This window comes from Canis lupus, chromosome 1, assembly GCF_011100685.1.
Source record: "Canis lupus familiaris isolate Mischka breed German Shepherd chromosome 1, alternate assembly UU_Cfam_GSD_1.0, whole genome shotgun sequence".
NCBI lineage: Eukaryota > Metazoa > Chordata > Mammalia > Carnivora > Canidae > Canis > Canis lupus.
In genome coordinates this window covers 74,691,218-74,710,995 of record NC_049222.1, presented here as the reverse complement: position 1 = coordinate 74,710,995, position 19,778 = coordinate 74,691,218, and the positions used below count along the sequence as shown (strand labels likewise).

The window sequence follows — 19,778 nt, the reverse complement described above, 5'->3', positions numbered from 1 at the left end:
CAACCTCATTAAAGCTGTCTTTGTTGTAGTGAGTTCCTTGATATGAGAGACAGCCAAGAGGCTGGCCAGCTATTTCCTAAAGGCAGTAGAGTAGGTATCAGAGAAGGGACAGACATTCTTTCTGACTCCAAAAGTCAATAGTTTGGATCTTTGTGGCTTATTTTAGTTTCCTCTTAAAACAGAATTTTAAAAAAGGTTGTAAGGCTCCCAACAAAGGGAAAGATGAGTCACAGAGTTTAAAAATTGGGTTAAGGGAAGCTTAGTGGTAAGCCTGCCTTGTGGTTGTCTGGGATGGAATTCTAGATGGTTCTCCTGGACACTAATTTAGAAGTTTGTTTTTTGTTTTTTAATCTCCTGAGAAAAGGTACCCCATAGCAATTTCATGAGGATGATGGGTTGGTATCTGGCAGTTGCCTCTTGAAGACCCCCCAACCCAGCTGGTATTTCAGAAGTTATGAATTGAAGGGATAGGAAAATATGGTGACTATTGTTAATGATAAAACTATCAAAATAAAAGTAACCTTTCCTCTCCTCTAAGCAGGGAATCTGGGAATGGGAAGAGAAAAGATTATTGAAGGCAGAAAAAAACAGCCCTGGAATGAAATTTTTAAAATCTTAAGCCTTGGGATGCCTGGGTGGCTCAGCAGTTGAGCATCTGCCTTCAGCCCAGGGCATGATCCTGGGGTCCAGGATCGAGTCCCACATTAGGCTCCTTTCAGGGAGCCTGCTTCTCTCTCTGCCTGTGTCTCTGCCTCTCTCTATATATCTCTCAAATAAATAAATAAATAAATAAATCTTTAAAAATAAAAAATAAAATAAAATCTTAAGTCTTTTGAATTTTAGAACCCAAAAGATCTACGAGGAAGGTATACAAGTTCTTAATGTACTCTAGCTCAAATCTTTCTAATGTGCTTCCAGATCCTAACATGCTTTAAACTAAGTCAAATCTGCTTCTACAGAGTGAGTCTTAAAATCACAAGGAGTATTTGGGAAATATAGAGAAATACAACTTTTTTTGCTTTTGTAGAAATATTTAGAAAGTAATTACCCATATGTGGTAGATTGATTATAGAAACAGCCTCAATTATTCACTACTTCCTGTACCCACAGCCTTCATCATGTGATTCTATAGCTCCTACCATCGAGAGGTGAAGTCTAGCTCTCTACCCTGGAATCTGGGCCACAACCTTTTGCCAATAGAACACGACAGAAGTGACAATGGTTGGTCAATTCTAAGTCTGGGTCTCAAGAGAACTTGTTTATTTCTGCTCTCTTTCAGAACATTACCACTGCTATGTAAACAAGACCAGACTAACATGCCAGAGGATAAGAGATCTATCTCATGGATAAAAGCCCATATGTCCCAGACAAGGGCATTCTAGATCCACCTACAGCCAGCCAGCCAGCAAACATGTGAGAAAGACCAGCCAAGATTAGCAGAGCTGCCTGAATTACCTACAGCTGACTTCAGATGCATGAAGGAGGCCATCCAAGAGCTGACTAACCCACAGACTTGTGGGCAAATCATAAATGTTTATTGTTTTAAGGCAGCATCAGCAAACTTTCTACATAAAGGGTCAGACAGTAAATATTTTAGTCTTTACAGGCCATGTATGGTCTCTGTGACATATTCTTAATTTTGGTCTTTAAACACTTTAAAAATATAAAACCACCGTTTGCCTGTGAGTCTAATAAAAACACGCTGTGGGCCAAATTTGGCCCAATAGTTAATAAATAACAAATAGTTATCCACCTATCTTAAGCCACTGTGCTTTCAGATGGTTTGTTATACAGTGATAGCTAGCTAATATACCATATGGTTTTTGTTTGTTCTTAGATCTTATTCCCTTGCAAACAGAGACTAAACCATGAGGGTTCCTGCCTTTGGGATGAAGAGGATGGGTGCTGTAAAAATAAAAAAAGCCACTGATCAACTCTGAGTCTCAGAGCTGATTTTCTCAGTTCCCTTAATAAAACTGTAGCCTGAAATCCCATCTTTACGATGAGAAAGATTTCCAAATTTCAGGGACTACTGGTCAAGATTATGGAATTACAGAGGAGGCTGCCAGCACTTAATCCCAAAAAGTCAGCAAAAACCAGTCTACATCAGTGGAAACCATTGCTGAAGCAAGACCAGAGAGAACTGTCATCCTGCAGCAGAGACCAGCAAGGAGGAAGCAGGGTTGCAGTAAATCTGCCTCTTCCTCTATGACCATGAAGTCATGTCAACCCAGCCTTCTAAACTCTAGATTCCATGGAGATATAAGGAAAAGAAAAAGGAAGTAAGAAAGACTGAGAATCTATCTGAGTCATGCCCATGGAGAATGAATAGACCATTTAAGTCATTCAATTGGACTGAGTTTACTGGATTGGACTAAATTTAGTTTTTCCTTGCTACTCAGTGGGTTGGAAACTTAAAAAGAAGACAGATCAGTCATAAGAAATAAGACTGTTAGGAGATGAATTATGTCCCCCAAAAAACAGGTTGCAATCCTAGCACCAGAACCTAAGAACGTGACCTTATTCAGAAGTAGGGTCTTCGTGGATGTAATACATTAAGATAAGGTCATTAGGTTGGGCCCTAGTCCGATGTCCGGTGTCCTTATAAGCAGAGGAGAAGACAGAGACACACAGGAGAAGGCCATGTGGCAATGGGGGCAGAGTCTGAAACTATGTAGCTGAAAGCCAAGAACACCATGGATTGCCAGGAACGCCAGAAGCTAAGAGAAAGGCATGAAACAGATTCTCCCCTAGAGTCTGAGAGGGAGGCCCCAGGGGCCAAGTGTGGCACTGCTGACATCTTGACTTCAGACTTGCAGCCTCCAAAACACTGAAGGAATAAATTTCTTTTGTCTGAAACCACCTAGTTTCAGCAGCCACATGAAACAAATACCATGGCTATATTTTTTATTTTAGAAAGGTAGCAACATCTCCTAATTGATAATTATTTCAACATTGTTTTTCTTAAGTCTCACTTCTGAAATTCAGAGGAGTCCCCAACGGTCCCTCAAATACTGGCAGAGATGGGAACATGATTCTCCCCACAGAGCAGATTCAGACAAACGTGGAACCCCCAGCGTGAAGGCGTATTCTCTGAAGACTTCTGTTTTGGTTTGGATTTGAGTTTTGAAGGGAAAAGGATGATTAAAAAAAGAAGGAGGTGTGGTTCAAAGAACAACTTACCTTTTCAAGGCCCTAACTTTGGTGTGCATTACAACCATCCAGAAAACAAACATGTCAGAACTCTATCCTCAGATATTCTGAGTCACGCTGTCCAGAGAATGAAGCCCAAGAACCTCCATCTTGGGCAAGCATGTTCAAGGTGAAACAGACAGAAACAGACAGAAAAACTGTCCCCCAGAAGCATCCACAGAGGGGTCCCAAAATTCAAAGTGGCATGGAGTTCCCATTCGTCCCCATTCCATCTGGAAAGCTGTCCCAGTGTGGAATTGGCCAAAGTAGGAGAGCTTGGACAATAGTGGGCTTTCCATCTACAGTGTCCCTCCAGACGGAAGAGGAGCAAGGCAGAAGCAGCCTCCCCCTGGACTTCCCTTACCCTTCCCAAATCAGGACCCTGAACAGACTCTGAGAGAAAGGCACCCCCAGTGGCAGTGTTTAGTTTTCCAGGTACCTAGCAACAGGCACCCGGCCAGTAGCTGCATGGCCCCCGCATAAATGGATGGCACTATATCAGTAACGCAGAGCAATGAAGCAACTTATTGTGATCTTGACTCATATGGCAATAAATATGAAATCGAAACACAGAAGCAGAACATCCACAGGAAATGGCAACAGCATTTTATGGTTCTTAAATTTCATAGCAGCAGAGAAAATCACTACCGGGCTCTGAAAAGCTGAAGCCAGAGTCTTTTTTTTTTTTTTTTTTTTTTTCAAATCCATTTCAGAAGAAAGCAAGGCAAAACTGTGGAACAAAGAGCTGAGTTCGGGGGAGGTCAGGGGGAGTCAAGCCATTTGGAAAGAAAATCTCTGTAGCTTTAAGAGGGAAAAATTTGAGCAACATAAATCAAAAGAAATTAAGATTCTTAAAATGCATTTGATTTTTTAAAAGCAGCCAATAACTAGTACAACTAAATTATGTTTTCTCCTTCCTACCTGATCCCATGAATTAAATTACAAACAGAAAAATAATGAATCTCAGAATTCAGCCCCTAGGCCCAGTCAATCCCTATCTTTTGCAAGCACCTGCAGGTTTGTGATAATTTCATAATTTCACTGAACATCTACTATGTGTCTGACCCTTCACAAACATTGTCTCTAATCATCTGAGCAATTGTGTAGGTAGATATTACTAATCATATTTTTCAGATGAACAACTGACAGTCTGAGTAGTTAAATCAGCTCCCAAATACTAAGAGGAAAAGCCAGGATTAGGTTCCAAGGCTTCCTGACTCCAGAACTCAAGGCTAATCTCTGATACTCACTTCTCTGAAGAACCTGGAACATGTCTTGAATGCCCATTTTGCACAATAAAATAATACTGGAAGAACGGATTCACATTAACCAAGCAAGAGTTTCTCACCGAGCTAATGAAAATATTCTAAAACTGGATTGTGGTGATAGCTGTACAACTCAGTAAACTTACTAAAAATCACTGAATTTGTATACTTAAATTTGTATACTTAAAATGGGCAAAGTTTCTGATATGCAAATTATATCTCAATAAAGCAAAGATAAATGTAATATTAAAAAAAAGAATAATATATTGAAACCAAAAGTAAAATGATGATAATGATGTGATATATGAGCCTAGGGGAAAAAGATTTACTTCCCCATTAAACCTGGGGACAAAATTAAGGGTAGAGTTGATGGAGAGATAACTACCACTGCAGAACAGGCTCAGGACTTTATCATGAAGACAGACCTCGGCAAGGTCAGCCTCCCTCTGTGGCTGAATTTCTCTCCTGAGAGACAACCACTTTCCCATCATATGGGAAACATGTGGCTCCTTGTTTTTCCCTTCTACCAAAACCTATTTGCAGACCTTTGTTCATACTAAAGTGTAAATGACTGATTTGTGTATAAAGGGTCTCTCTTCTAAAGAAAATACATAATTTTAAAACTCCAAATATTCAATCCTCCCCTTTCTGCCCAAGAACATAACAGACCACTTCAGTTGGATGTCCAAGTGACTTCAAAACCAACAAGCAACACCTAAGCCAATTATAATCATACCACCAATTACCCCCCAGGTCAGACTGCCTGCCTTTCCAACTTCCCTAAGCCTGCTTGTGGGCCATGTTTCCCTTCCCACCTGCTAACATAGGACTCCACCCCTCAAAAAGTCTCCGAATTCCAAGTACTTCTGGGGAACCCCAAAGACTAGGTCCCATCAGTTCTCAGATCATACATGCCTGTGACATGCATCTGACATTTTTATCTTTCTCTCCTACTCCAACCTCCTCCACTTCACCCTTTAGCCATGAACCCCAGCTCACACCGTGCCCTCCCTTTGCCAGCCAGCTCTCTGCTCCTGGGTACCTGTATGTCCCCTGGACACAGCAGGCCACCCCAGGACCTGTATCAGTACACGGGAGAGCCCAAGGGCCAGAACTACACTGTGTTCTACGTTGAAGTGGGAGAGTTCTCTTCCTCTTTCATGTGCTATACTGTTAGGGAGGTCCCAAATCAGTCCTGCCTTCCTCCCTATACCCCATGGAAGGAAATCCAGAATTAAATCTGGGGATATTATCTGAACAAGATCTTCTACCTGAAATGACCACCAAGCACGCTGTCTTTCTTCGATAAATAGAAACATCACCAAAGGGCCATTTTTCATCTTGATGGACAAGCCAACCAAGCACTTTGCAGTATGTTACCCAGAGCACAATCACAGTGCAGTCAGCTTTTATAGCTCAACCTGCCGTGACCTGTCCCACTCCGGAGAAGCCTCAAATTACTCCCAGAGGCCAGAGAAATTAATCCGACATTGTTTTAGATAACCCTAGCACAAAAAAAAAAAAAAAAAACAAAACAAAAAAAAAAAAACAAAAAACCCTAGCACAAGACAGAGATTTGAGTGGCTGAGAATGCCGCAGAGCTCCCTACTAACAGGATCTTGTTTAGGAAAGCCCATAACAAAACTGCAAGGGTATTCTCCAAAGACAATGAACAGATAATTGCGCCAATCAATTTTCTAGAAAAAATCAATGTATTGGCATCCTGTGAAACTATACTCCTTGATGGGTGGTTTGGGGGTCTGCCTTGTTTTTTTCTCCCCTGATTCTAATCCTGGGCAGCCCTCTGAGTCTTGCCTTTTCAATGGATTGTTCTCTAGCAGCACTTTAAAAAAAATCAGCCTCCTTTTTTTTTTTTCCCCTCAGTCAAAAGAAGCAACAAAATCTGTTGATTTCATTTATGTCTCCTGGGATTCTAAAGACTCTAAAAATATCGGCTGTCAGCCCTACCTGTGATCCTGCTGCTGGGTATTATGACCTCTTGGAAGTATTGCTCCATCTGTACTTCCTTGTACTTACCACCTAGCTCCTATGCCCACTTTCATGCTAGGGATTTCCAGTCCTCCCATTCTTCACCCTCTTAATTGCTCCTTTCTGTGTGGACAGGGTTTGCAATGCATTTTCCTAAAGAGCTTTTATTCTTTTGTTTCAATTACTGTTTTGAGAAGGAAACCAGATGAGCTCTTTGGAATTACCTACCATGTCTCAGGGAAGGAGAAGAAAGCACCACCCCCACACGGTGCTGCTCACCAAGATCTATCAGGACACCAGGTGAAACAACTCACTGCATCTCCCTGCCCTGACACTGGCCATCAGACAACCTGCCATCCCCGAGGCAGGGCCCAGGAAGCTACAGATGAATACAGTCTCCACAGAGGATTTCTGAGGCAGGTGAGACGCACCTAGCACTCTGTGAGTCATGCAGAACACCGTGACATGGTCTGCCCTCGTAGAAGGTGAAAGCGTACTGGAGAAGTAATATCAACTTTTGGGAAACAATGAGAGAACAAGGAGTGAGCACAAACCTACGGGGCCGGACGGTGCTAATTTTTAGAAAACTAGGATTTTGGGGAAATGAAGGTGAGTCAGAGGAAGCTTCTGGAAGAGACCAGGCACTGAATGGGCAGGATTAAAAGAGGCAGAGGGGACCCGGGAAAGCATTTTCGGTGTGGGTGAGCAATTGTAGGAAAGGTAGAAAGGAGGCTGTGACAGGGTGGAGCAGAATCAGAGGCCCAGAAGGAAAAAGCAAGCCATTCAAACACACCGTAGAGAATAAGGTTTAACAACCACGCTGTCTGCAGAGGTGAAGACAGGTGTAAGAAACCAGACAGGGGTTGAGGTCTCCTCTTCAGTAGGGAACTGTTGTAGCCATGATCCTAAGGGGACAAGGGGAAGGAGGGAGTACAATGACCCGGACATGCCAGCTCTCCACAGGAGGCCAACTGCAAGAATCTGGGCCTTGTAAAGAAAAGCAATCCCACCCCTCCAATCCCTGCCCCCCACCACCAGAGAGCCTGCAGGGAAGGAGCCAAGGGATGCCCAACCTGACCCACTCCTACCTGCCACCGTGCACCAATCTTGCACTGGTGCCTCCCACGACTAAGGTCAAGCAGAGAGCAGAGAACCACTAGTGGCCATACTGGAAAGGCCGGACACCTGCATGGAAAAGGGCAGAAAGGGCATCAAAGGGACAAAGGGGTGCAAATCGGCAGACCCATCACCCCGACACAGCAGTGCTATTAAAGTCCCGTAGCAATGCTGGCTGGAGGTGAGGGACATTTAGGGGAAATGTAGTTGGTGAGGCCCCCCGAACAGGTGAACCACAATCAGCCCTCCTGTCCTCCAAGTCTCTGCTCAAATATTCAGTGAGCCCCCCAAGCCCAAACACAGTCTAACCCATCAACTCCAGTTTATTTCCCTCACAGCATCATCTGCAACAGTTCCACTCCTGTTCTGGGGAGAGTGCAAGTCTCCCCCAAGAACCCCTCATTTGTCATCATTCCCTCAGCACTGAGAACCCTGCCTCCTGGGGTCCTCACCTGGTGAATTCTTAGACAGTGATCACTCACGGATGAGAACAAAACATACAAGCCTGAGACACAAACTGTGCTAAAAGCAACCTCCAGTCTATAAAGGAGCTAGAGAGCAGGACAAGAAACAGGAAGGAGAGGGAGAAATGCCCTTCCTTCTGAAGGTCCCATGTCCTGCCCTGGTCACAGCAGGTGGCCAAAAAGTATGACCCTTTAAGCTCTCTGCCACCTCCAAGGGGATTTCGCTGCCCCTCCTCAATCCAGAGCTGGAGAGAGCCAGCAATCCGGTGGCCAAGCCACTGCCCGAATGGTCCTTCTTATTGGCTGAAGCTCCTGGGGCAGGTCACCGAGCTCAGAGAGCCTTTCCGGTTGGAGAGTCCCCAGCCATACATGGATTTATGCTGCACCCAGTTCCTGGGGGAGGAAGGTCTGTTCTGACATCAAACAGTCCGTCAGCATCGCTGTTCCAGAAACTGTTAGCATGATGAGTGGGCTGCACAAAGGTAGCGGGGTAACGGTTAGCTCATCTCTAATTATATGGGATTTACGATTAGGCAGCAAGTTTATTTTGGAACACTGCGGTAACAAGACACACAGCAGTGGTGAGGACGAGGGGGCGGAGTTCTAGCTTGGCCTTTAGAATATAATAGCTTGTCATTGCCATGGAAACCAGCTCCCCGGGAGTTGCAGGCACCTTATTCTATAATTATAAGAGATCTGATAAGAGCTGAGGTTGGGGGGGGGGGGGCGGGTGGTGTGTATTTTTTTTTTCCTCTATAAATTGTATTCGGTGGCTGAAAATAGAAGAACCTGGAGAACAAAGCCTGTTATTAACTACCATCTGCTAAAAGGCGTCTGCACTTCAGCTGCCTGGAGAGGCTCTTCCTGCAAGCTCTGCAGATGCTCCCAGAATGCCATGGGTCGCTCAGGACTCAACTTGCCGGTGCCTGGAAAGGCGGAAGGTGTGTCCCGGCCAACCACATGCAATCATGGCTTCAGGCTGAAATGGCTGCACTGGTTTGCTGGGATGGATTGCACCCTCCATGTGAGGGTGGGCTGCTCTGGCCCCCAGCCCCAGGGCAGTCTACGGAGTGGGTCTCCTTGTTTCCTCCCCAAGCCTATCCCCTCATTGCCAAATTTCAACTCTGGGTGGAATTACAGCCACTCCCCTACCCTGGGGCTTGAGCTTGAGCAAATTTCTTAAGCTCTCTGAACCTTCCGTCCTTTTATGATTAAAAACTCTTCAGAGGATTACAAGATGAAGGGAACATGTTAGGCAAACTGGAAACTTTGTCGCACACAGCTGGATTCTCTGAAGAACCCAGCCAACTTGCTTTGGGAGCAAATCACCCTTCATTTAAAAATTAAACCCCCTATTTTCCAGTTGAATGATTTTACCAATAATTCCACAGTAGATGTTAAAGAGAACAGAAATACCCCTTACGATAATAATAATAATAATCAATACTTCTCAATTGTATAGCATTTTACAGCCTAAAAGTGTCTTCACCATATTTTATTGTGGTTGTATATTGCCTGACTGGATTGAGTGCTGTGTTGATTCATTTATAAGCCCAAGCAATTTGGAAAGCTTCTTTTCTAAAAGGCCTTCTTTAAAAAAAAAAAAAAATGGGTCATGGTCATTAAAATCTGAAGCCTAGCAGCATCAAGTATGGCTGTGTATGTTAAGGGCACTGAGTCAATAAAATCACCAGAAGCTGTTTTCTAAAGCTATTCAAACTCTAAAGAGTTCATCCAATTGCCCTCTAAAAGCAGGAAATGAGTGAGAAGAATAGGGAATACTTCATTCTATTCAAGACCAAAGTCAGCCCGTTGTCCCACATTAATATTCTTCACAAGACAGAGACATTTGGGGAGAGGGGTGGAAATATCACTATTACATTGCTTCCCCTACTACTTATGCCTCCCGTGGACTGCCCATCTCTTCTGGAAGGAGGATGGTGTCCACTGTTCCACGTCTGCCGTCATTTGGGATTACATATGGTTCCAAGTAATAAAATCCCTAATGAGCAATGGTTCAAATTAGGTAACAATTTCCTTCTCTTTCCAGTAAAGCTCCACAGGGCTGATATAGGGGCTTGGCCCATGACGTTCCCCCAGGTCACCAAGTGGTGAGCTCTATCCCCGGGAACTCTATGGTCCAGCGTGGCAGCTAGGGCTGGCCTTCATGAATGTATTCCAGAGAGCTAGAGGACGGACAAAAAAAAAAAAAAAAAAAAAAACACAAGGGAGAGACAGTGTGAGCTGCCTGCCCTTTGAGGAAGGTTCTTAGGAACTTCCATCCAGCAATTTTCTCACATACACATACCACTGGCTTGAAGGCAGGAGGGTGCATATGAGGGCCAACCAGCAATCTTCACGCGTGCCTGTCACATTTTGACTCTGCTTCCACATCATTTTTTTGCCAGGTGACACCACCTGAAGTCATCCTCAACTACAGGTTCAATTTTATGGAGCCAGGAGCTAACCCTTGGACTAAGCTCCAAATAAACAGCATCTCACAGTTGTGGATGCACGGCCATGCCACAGGAATGAAGGTATACTTTGAACCCCACTCCTACCCTCCTATCCTCAAGGAGCTTACCTTCTCCTGTGGTAACCTCAAAGCCCAAGGTTGACAATAGCCAGAAACTTAACCCAATCTGGTCTAAGCAAAAAGAGCGAAATTACTAGAAAGATGATGTTCTCTGACTGAAGACTAAGGCAGAAGACTGTGGGTCTAAGGAGGACTGGAATCAGGCACTGCAAAGCCATGCAGGCTCTTGTTCTTTGTCTGCATGGGTATCTTTCTTGCCGATGGGTTGCTTCTTCCATGGAGGGGAAAGGGAGCTGCCAACGGCTTCTGAGTTTTCCATCCTATAACTTCAGCCGCTTGAGAGAGTGACCGGATGTTCTCTCTGTTTCAAAGTCAGGAGACACCCAGGAAAAGAGTCCAGCTTAGTCAGGTGCTAACCCTGGGTTAAGTCAGGTGGGCATGGCCAGCTGAACCCCAAAGACAGAGCAGGAAAAGGGCAGTTCTACAAACAGGGAGCTCGTCAGACAGGGTAAGCCAACAGGTATTCATGGCAACAGTCATTTTCTAAGCTCCAGTGATAGATTTTCAAAACAGGTCAAAATTCCTTGGGAAACAGCAACAGAGCAGTTGTCACTGAGTACTCACTTGTGTACCTTTGTCCACACAATTTTCAGGGCCCCAAGGTCCCTCTATTTAAATGCTTATGTTCCCCCTGTGGAAACAGGCTCCAGCCACAGGTCCAAAAGGCAGATATGTGTGCCCTCCAGGAAATGCTGGCCTTGCCCAAATCAAGACCTCTGAATCAGCAGGGCATCAAATACCCAGGAAAGTATCAGACTAGCTTTTCTTTTCCCCCACCATAAAGGTTAAAACAGATGCAGGAAAAAGGACTTTTTAAAAAAAAAGTGAGCCCAATCACACAAAGGCTCAGGAGAGAGTGGTACCTAAACACCCCCATGTCTCAGGATGATTAACCCCCTGATGATATTTGGAAAATCCTCTGCATTTCCACCGCACCATCCAACAATGAAGAATACGAAAAGCAGGTCAAAGTAATCACTCATGAAAACATAAAAAATGTATCCCCTGCCAGAAAAGACCGACCTTGTAGCTACTGTCTCTGTATACTGCATTAAACGGCCTCCCACCTCCACCCCTGCTGAGGCCCTGCTGGCCAAGATCATTTTCAGATCTGTTCTCAGCACCTAGAATCTCATCTCCATCATTTTTCTCTCAAGAGTGAGAAAAACAAGAAGACTAGACATATCAGCTCAGTCACCCAAGTCATTATGAAGCCACTGTCATTATTCATTATTAAGCCATAATCAGTGATCTCTAGAATATCCCTGCTTTCCCATAAGGGGCTCCCTTAAGAAAAACTTTGTTGTTATGCCTCAAATCACAGAAGAGCCACCTGGCCTGCTGACAGAGCAGCGAGGAACTTAGCCCTGCATGGATGTCTTACCCAGGCTGCACTGTATGGTATTCAGGAGCTAAATGGGGAGACCGCCTCCCCACAGGAGCACCAGGGCAGTTAGCATTGTAGAAACAATACTAAATTAGAGTTCAAGCCACAGCTCCATTAGTTTCCAGGAGACCTCAAGTCATGTAACCCTTCTTATCCTTGATAACTGCCAAAATAGAATAATACCAACTTCAGGGATTAGATGTGGGTCTATAAAAGTATTCTGAAACTGTAAGCTTTTAACCACAAGTAAAATGAAGGGTGTTGGCATCATTAGCGTGTATTAAAGACAGAGCTACTGAAATGAAGACATTCATACCAGCAGACCTCTGGAAGAAGTGATCATTTATATGGGTTTTCTAGTTGCTACTGAGAGTAAAAACTACAGATCAGCTATCAGAAATGGGGCTGGGGTCAGAGCCCCAAATCTCTTCTTCTTCATTCTCTTCCTGGGGAAGGTACATCATGGAGTTCCAGCAAGAGTGCATCAATCTTCATTTATGAATTAAACTTGCATTATTCCTGATTAAAAACAAATAAAAGAGCCCCCTTTCACTTTATATCAGTGTTGCTTACTCCTCAAATATAAATTCTCAAAATAAAATCCATTTCACTGCCATTTTTAAAAATCCATTTTATCTGCCTTGTCTTCAGCCTTTGAAAGCACCTGCCAGAGCTCTGAGCCAAGGTCACAGGGCACACAGGTTAGCTGCAGACACCCCCATTCATCCACAGCAAATGCTCAGAGTGTCTCTCATCCACTTTCTCCTCAGAATCTCATCTTCACCTGTCAGTGATCTCCTGGCTCTTCAATTCCAACTGCAATCTTCCCTTGGACTTTATTTTAGATTTGTTTATTCAGAAAACACTGAGTGCCTGCTCTGTGCCAGGCACTATTTGTTCACAGTGAACAAAAACATTAAAAACCCATGGCTCCCTGGAGTTCATGGTCTAGCTTACTCCTGATTCCTAAGGTCAGAATCTTGGTTTCCTCAAATGGGTTCTGACATGTGGGGACCAGCCCCACATAGGGCTCTCTGCTCATCAGGGAGTCTGTTTCTCCCTCTGTGTCTCACCCTGCTCATGCTCACACTCTCACTCCCTCTCTCTCAAGTAAATAACTAAAATCAAAAAGAAAAAGAAAGAAAGAAAGAAAGAAAGAGAGAGAGAGAGAGAGAGAGAGAGAGAGAGCATAGAAATAAAGAAATAAATAAAGAAATAAAGCCATCCCCCCCGAAAGAAAGAACGAACTCCCCATCTCTCTCTACTCTCTCTCTCTCTTCTCTCCCTTCCCGTCATGTTTCTTGGATGTGTATTCCTTGCCTAAATGGCACATGGGATTTTCTAGAAACCAGGCTCACTAGGTTTTTCTTTATTTATTTATTCATGAGAGACACAGAGAGAGGCAGAGACACAGACAAAGGGAGAAGCAGGTTCCCTGCGAGGAGCCCTACACGGGACTCTATCCCAGGATCCCATAATCACAACCTGAACCAAAGGCAGACGCTCAACCACTGAACCACCCAGGCGTCCCAAAACCACGCTCACTAACACCAAATAAACTACAATAGGGCATACAAATCCAAAAATATAAGCATTTCAGTTTCCACAGCCTCCTGTAAGGAATTCTCAATAGAAAATGGCCAAGGTAACCTTCGCTCCTTTGGCTCGCCTCTTCTAGATGGATATGCCACCTGGGTCCCTTTCTGTCTAAAATTATCTTGGATGTGTCCATTACGTCTCATGGGGCTGCCTCTCTGGAACCATTTAGAGGGCAAAAGAAAGGGAATAAAAAACCTTCTTTAAAGCAAGAGTTCTAAGTAATTAAAAGACCAAATTTACTTGTGTTCAATTCCTAGCAAACCTGATGCTCTATCTTTGTTCCTGAACAAGAGTTCGAAGTTAAAAAATAAGCACTTCACTTCTGCTATCAGTTTGAAAATAAGCCACTGGGTCGTGGGTTTTGTTGATTTGCTTTTTCATAAACTTTACAATGTTATTCATTAAGCACATGTAGAGTTTTAAAAGAATAGCAGAGCTTTTAAGTTGGAGGCCAGCTAAGTGACTCTAGATCCAAATGTTCCCAAGCACAACATCAAACACTTATGAAAGATGCAAAATCGCAATAACACCAGAAACAAAGGAAATTAATAATCCAATGTTCTCTGGGAGAAATATACACTAACCAAAGCACAGATGAAGCCCTGGAATAGAGGAGCAGAGAAAGGAAGTAAAAATGCAATCCTCATTTGACTGAAAAACTCTAACTCAGAGATGTCAGGCCTTTGTTGCCCAGATAGCAGGTAGCCACTGCCCTACTGTAATGAAACCACCTTCTGAAATGACTATTGTTGGTTTTATACTGAAGTCATTAGTGCTGCCTACAAGGATTTTTCTCTCCCTTCATAGATGCTAGGATTGCACCTCCTTGATCCTTTGATTAGATAGATATAGACACATGACTCCCTTTTGCCTGAAAAAAGTGATGTGTTACTTCTGGATGGAAGCTTTAACACCCAGTGCACATTAGCCACACTCCTTTGGCCTCTGCCAAGGGGACAAGAAGCTCTCCAGATAGTGGCTGCTCTAACAACCTATATCTAGGAGTGAGAAACAAACATATTATTTCAAGGCACTGAGGGTTCGGGGCTGTTTATTAATGAAGCATGACCCAGCCCATGCTGACTTCAACTCCTATATCTTAGGTTGCCAGATACACCTCACGAAATATCAGAACCCTAGTGGATGTAAGAGTGAAAAACATGCATTTAATTTTTTAAGTAACCAGAAGCATTGACATTTTATAATATTTGCATTTTCAAAACTTTTTTTTAGGTTCATAATAATTAGATAGATCAGGTGTTGGCAAATTTTTCTATGAGAGACCAGACAGTAAATATCTTAGGCTTTGTGGGTCATACATACAGTCTTTATTGCAAATACTCAACCCTGTAGTGTGGATTGTTTTTTTTTTTTCTTTTAAGATTTATCTTAGTGAGAGCACGAGTGTGTGAGTGGTGAGAGGGTAGGAGGGAGAGAATCTTCAACCAGACTCCCCGCTGAGCAAAGAGCCCAACAGGGGGCTCCATCTCATGACCCATAAGATCACAACCTGACCAAAGCCAAGAATCAGACACCTAAACCGAATGAGCCACCCAGGTGCCCCAACCCTGCTGTTGTACCACAAAAGCAGTCATAGACAATGTATAAGGGAACATCCGTGGCTGTGTTTCAACAAACTTTATTTACAAAAATAAATGGTGGAAAAAAATAAATAAATAAATGGTGGGCCACACTTGGCCCACATAGCACGATTTGCCAACTCCTGAGAGAGATCACTGAAGAGATTACAGAATCAACTTTGTACTGACTTCCCCCACTATTTGGCTTCATTTATCAGCTTACATATTGTTCATTACACTGAAAAATCTTTCTACCGCTGCGTTCAGGACAGGAATCAAAGCCTGAAAATGAATTAATTTCAAAAATATTAGAGCATCTGTTAATTAAGTAACTGTGCTGGCCCCACAGGGAGAAACATGGTATAGTTAAAGACAGAACTTCACCATAAAGGGAATTAGGAAAGAGATCTTTTTTTCCTAAGTGAGAGCCATTAAATTTTTCTGATTTCATCATGATCAAATATTTACTACAAGAAATGCAGCATGTGCTGAAGCCACAAAAATACAATATAAAAAATTACTCACAGGACACATTTCCTAGGTACCTTGCATAAATATTTAAAGCTTCTTTTGGTAAAATTTTCTACCAAATACACTGGAAAACAATTGCTTATACAATGCAAATGTAACTCTTTTCTTAAAAAGCAATTATTTTTATCAAGGAATTGAATTTTCACAAAATGAAAGAAAAGGCCAATTTACTTATTTGAGCAGTAAATAAATAAATATAGGAATGAGTGAATAAAATACAGACAAGGGTCTGGAACTACTTGCTATTGCAGTAGAGTATATTATTGGCTCAGAGTTCTTTCTTCTTCCCTAATCCTTACCCATATTCTCTGAAGTTCACCTCCCCCGTCCCACTGATGTTGTGCTCAGCCGAGTGACTTGTTTTGGCCAATGGAGTGTCAACAGAATTAATAGTGTGGCATTTCAGAGCAGAGGCTTTTAACGATGTCTCACAAGTTTGTTTTTCCCTCTTGCGCTCTGCCAAGAGCCATCTGCCATCTTCCATGGGGAAAGATGGCCCTTTGCAGTTGTTACCTATAATGTAGAACATATGGAACAGATTTGAATATGCACTTAAACCCAACTCTTAGCCCAAAGCAGAACCACTCCAATCAATCTACAGATCTGTGGGTGACAAAATTAATGCTTGTTGTTATATGCCATTGAGATTCTGGAGTTGTTGTTCTGCAGTGTTATCACATTAAAGCTGACTAATACAGCTATTACTTATCATATTATTTGCCACTTGATATTATCTATTTTGTATTATTTACTAATTGTTCTTGCTTAATCAGAAAATATTTTTTACATTGTCATACAAAAAATCATGGTTTGTAAATAAACTGTCATCGGTTTAGTAAAAATGTCTCAACTCTCTTAATAAACCCAGATATCAAGTGTGACTAAGCCTAATAACTTCATGGAACTCACTTTCAAAAACTTTTTAACTTTCCAAATTTTTAAATGGTGCAGCATGGTAGTATTTTGAAATACTAACAGATGTGTCCTTTATTATTCCATAAGTTTCACTGAATCACTACCTGTAGGACCTTTTCTCAGTCCAAGGGCTAGAAAAGAGACCCCTCTTAACCTAAGAAGTAATGATGCCACCTAAGAAGTAATGATGCCAGCTATGGATTGCAAACCATCAATGGATCACCAAACTGATTAAGTACATCTTAACCAAGATATTTTAAATAAAAAGCAGATTAGAAAACATCAGATTATATCACTCATAAACAGGTAAATATTGTTTTACAAATATATGGGAGAAAAAGAAAGACTGAAATGTGAAAAAAGTCAAAACAAAAACAACTGGGAACCAATGTCTTAAAGGAAGTTTTATATTAGTGGAATTGAAGGCATCAAATACTTAGTTCCAGTTCAATACCTGACTCTTCTCCAAACTGCAATAGGCACTTTACTTCCTGCAACATTCTGGGATTTACCTACATATAAGGTAAAATCGAAAGACATCATGTAAACATGGAAAGACCACAATAAATAGTATATAAAACAAAGTAATTATTGAAGGCATTGCCATTAAAATCAGGACCAAGATAGAAATGTCTACTATGACCCTTAATTTCCAATGATGTTTAGAAAGTTTTAGTTCATGCACTAAGACAAACAGAATATGAAAAAGAAATATCTTTCCTTCTTGATGACGATTGGATTCCCAGAAAATTTAAGATTTAATAGAAGACAATTAATTTGGCAATGGGGCTAAATACAAAATAAATACATAAAATTAACATCTTTTATCCAGATTAACAACAATAATCAATTGAAAATATATGTGAAAAAAATCAAGATTGTGATCAAAACTATATAACACATAAGAACAAGTGCGTTTTTTTTTTAAAGTTACAGGACCTAAGTGAAAGGGCAAGCCATACAGTAGGAAAAGATATTCACAAAGCATATATTCAACAAAAGAACATATAAACTGAATTTTTTTTTAAGTAGGCTCCATGCCCAGCATGAGCACTATGCCGAGCTTACACTCATGACCCTGAGGTCAAGACCTAAGCTGAGCTTAAGAGTCAGATGCTTAACCGGCTGAGCCACACAAGTGCCCCCAGAATATATATTTTAAAATTCTTTCAAATCAGTAAGAAAAGACAGCCAGTCCATTAAAAAAAAAAAAAAGGTAAAAGACTTAAACCACACACTCTATAAAATAGGCTACCCAAATGATTAAAAAAGCCTATGAAAAATATTTAACATCATTGGGCACAATGAGATACTACATACTCATCAGAATGGCTAACATTCTCACTGACAACCTAAGTTGGCAAGAATAGGGAGGTCTGGTCTGTCACAAAGTTGGCAGTAGCATCACTTGGCACAGGAACTTTACAGAACTCTGGCATTCTCTGTTAGAGGTAAACACCTGCATACATCTGTCCAGTAATTCCATTCCTGGCATATCCTCAATGGAAATGTGTACATTAGTGGACCAAGAGACATGTATAAGAATGGTTTGGGTATTATTTGTAACAGCCAGAACTTTAAACAACCCAGATGTCCAGCCAGAGTAGAATGGAGGAGCAGAAATGTAAATGATACATCCACTGGAAATGGGTGGTGAAGGGTGGAAATGGGTGGAAATGGTATGGTGATTCCTCAAAAAATTAATCATATGGTTGAGCAATTCCACTTCTGGGCATATACTCAAAAGAGCAGAAAGCAGAGATCTGAATGAATAGCTGTACACCTATGTTTCTACTAGTATTATTCACAATAGTTAAAAGGTGGAAGCGACCCAAGTGCCCCTCAACAAGTAAATGGATAAACACAGAGAAAATAAAATGAATGGAAAACAAAAATATTCCATACAATGTAATATTATTTAGCCTTAGAAAGAAAAGAAAATCTGACTCATGCTACAACACAGATGATGAAACTTGAAGACATTAATTACACTAATGAAGTAAGCCAGATGCAAAAGCACCAATATGATATGATACCACTTATATGAGGTACCTAGTATAGCCAGGCTCTTAGAGGTGGAAAGTAGAATGATGGTGGCAAGGGGATGAGAGAAGGAGAAATGAGGAGTGACTGTTTAATGCCTATAGATTTGAGTTGGGATGACAAAAGATCCCTGGAGATAGATAGTTGTGAGGGTTGCACAACACTGTACACATCCTTAATGCCACTGAAAGGTACACTTAAAAATGATTAAAATGGTGAGTTTTATGTTATTTATATTTTACCACAATAAAAAAATTAACATTAGAATTGATAAATTGCCATATATTCCTATAATAGAATCATATAAATCAATGAAAATGAAGACAACACAGATTTTTAATTTTTAAAATCCAGTAGCTTAAAAAAGTTAGGCGTATATTTGAATATATATAAACAACGACAAAAAACAGATGCAAAAGGACACTTTTACATACTTAGAAATATAGAAAACATGTTTTTAGCCATTTGAGAATTGCATTGTGTTCCAGCTTTATCCATGAAGTCTTCTGAAAACTGAGGCCAAGAAAATTTCAAATGATTAAGACAAATACTTACATAGCTTTTTTAAAAATATATTTTACTGAATAAACAAAAAGCAGAAACACCAAGCTATCTGACTCCATTCTGGGCCCTGGCATCCCTTCCCTAGCTGCACAGACTGTTCCCTCCAGCACAGTTCTGAGATCACAATCACCTGGCTAGGAGGTAAAGTAATCAAGGCAGGGAATGCTTGCTTCTACAGTATGAGATCTGGAGGACAGAGAGACAGAGTCCGGAATGGCCTTCCGAGAGGTTCCTTGCAAAGACTGCAGTTTTTTATTTATGTTTCTGATGCAGGCAGGGATAGATTGTTTCAAGTGGCCAAGAAATAAAATCCTATCCAGTTACTCTACAGTCCTTTGGAGAAGAAAAGATTCCCGGGGCTCCCATCAAACACTGAACCCAGTGAGATGCACAGATACTCATCCTCCTCTCTTAAAATCCAGGAGGAGGATGCTGCCAGCACCATGCACAGTTAGGGGGGTGAAGGCTAACTCATACCCGGAGCCCATGAGCCAGGTCTGACTAGCCCTCCGAGGCTCCAATGTCAAGTGAGCAGAA

The 19,778-nt window shown here is 41.8% G+C and overlaps 1 protein-coding gene across 1 annotated transcript in view; it reads right to left on the bottom strand.

Moving 5' to 3' along the window:
• Positions 1-7,060: 7,060 nt before the first annotated feature.
• LOC111098564 overlaps positions 7,061-19,778 on the bottom strand; it is a 33,400-nt gene continuing 20,682 nt past the window's right edge. Inside the window, exons 3-5 of the mRNA XM_038525505.1 lie at positions 16,019-16,232; positions 7,535-7,631; positions 7,061-7,351 (exon numbers count right to left, since the gene is read on the bottom strand). Coding sequence (XP_038381433.1) covers positions 7,061-7,351; positions 7,535-7,631; positions 16,019-16,232 — 602 coding nt within the window. The remainder of the gene's footprint in view (positions 7,352-7,534; positions 7,632-16,018; positions 16,233-19,778) is intronic.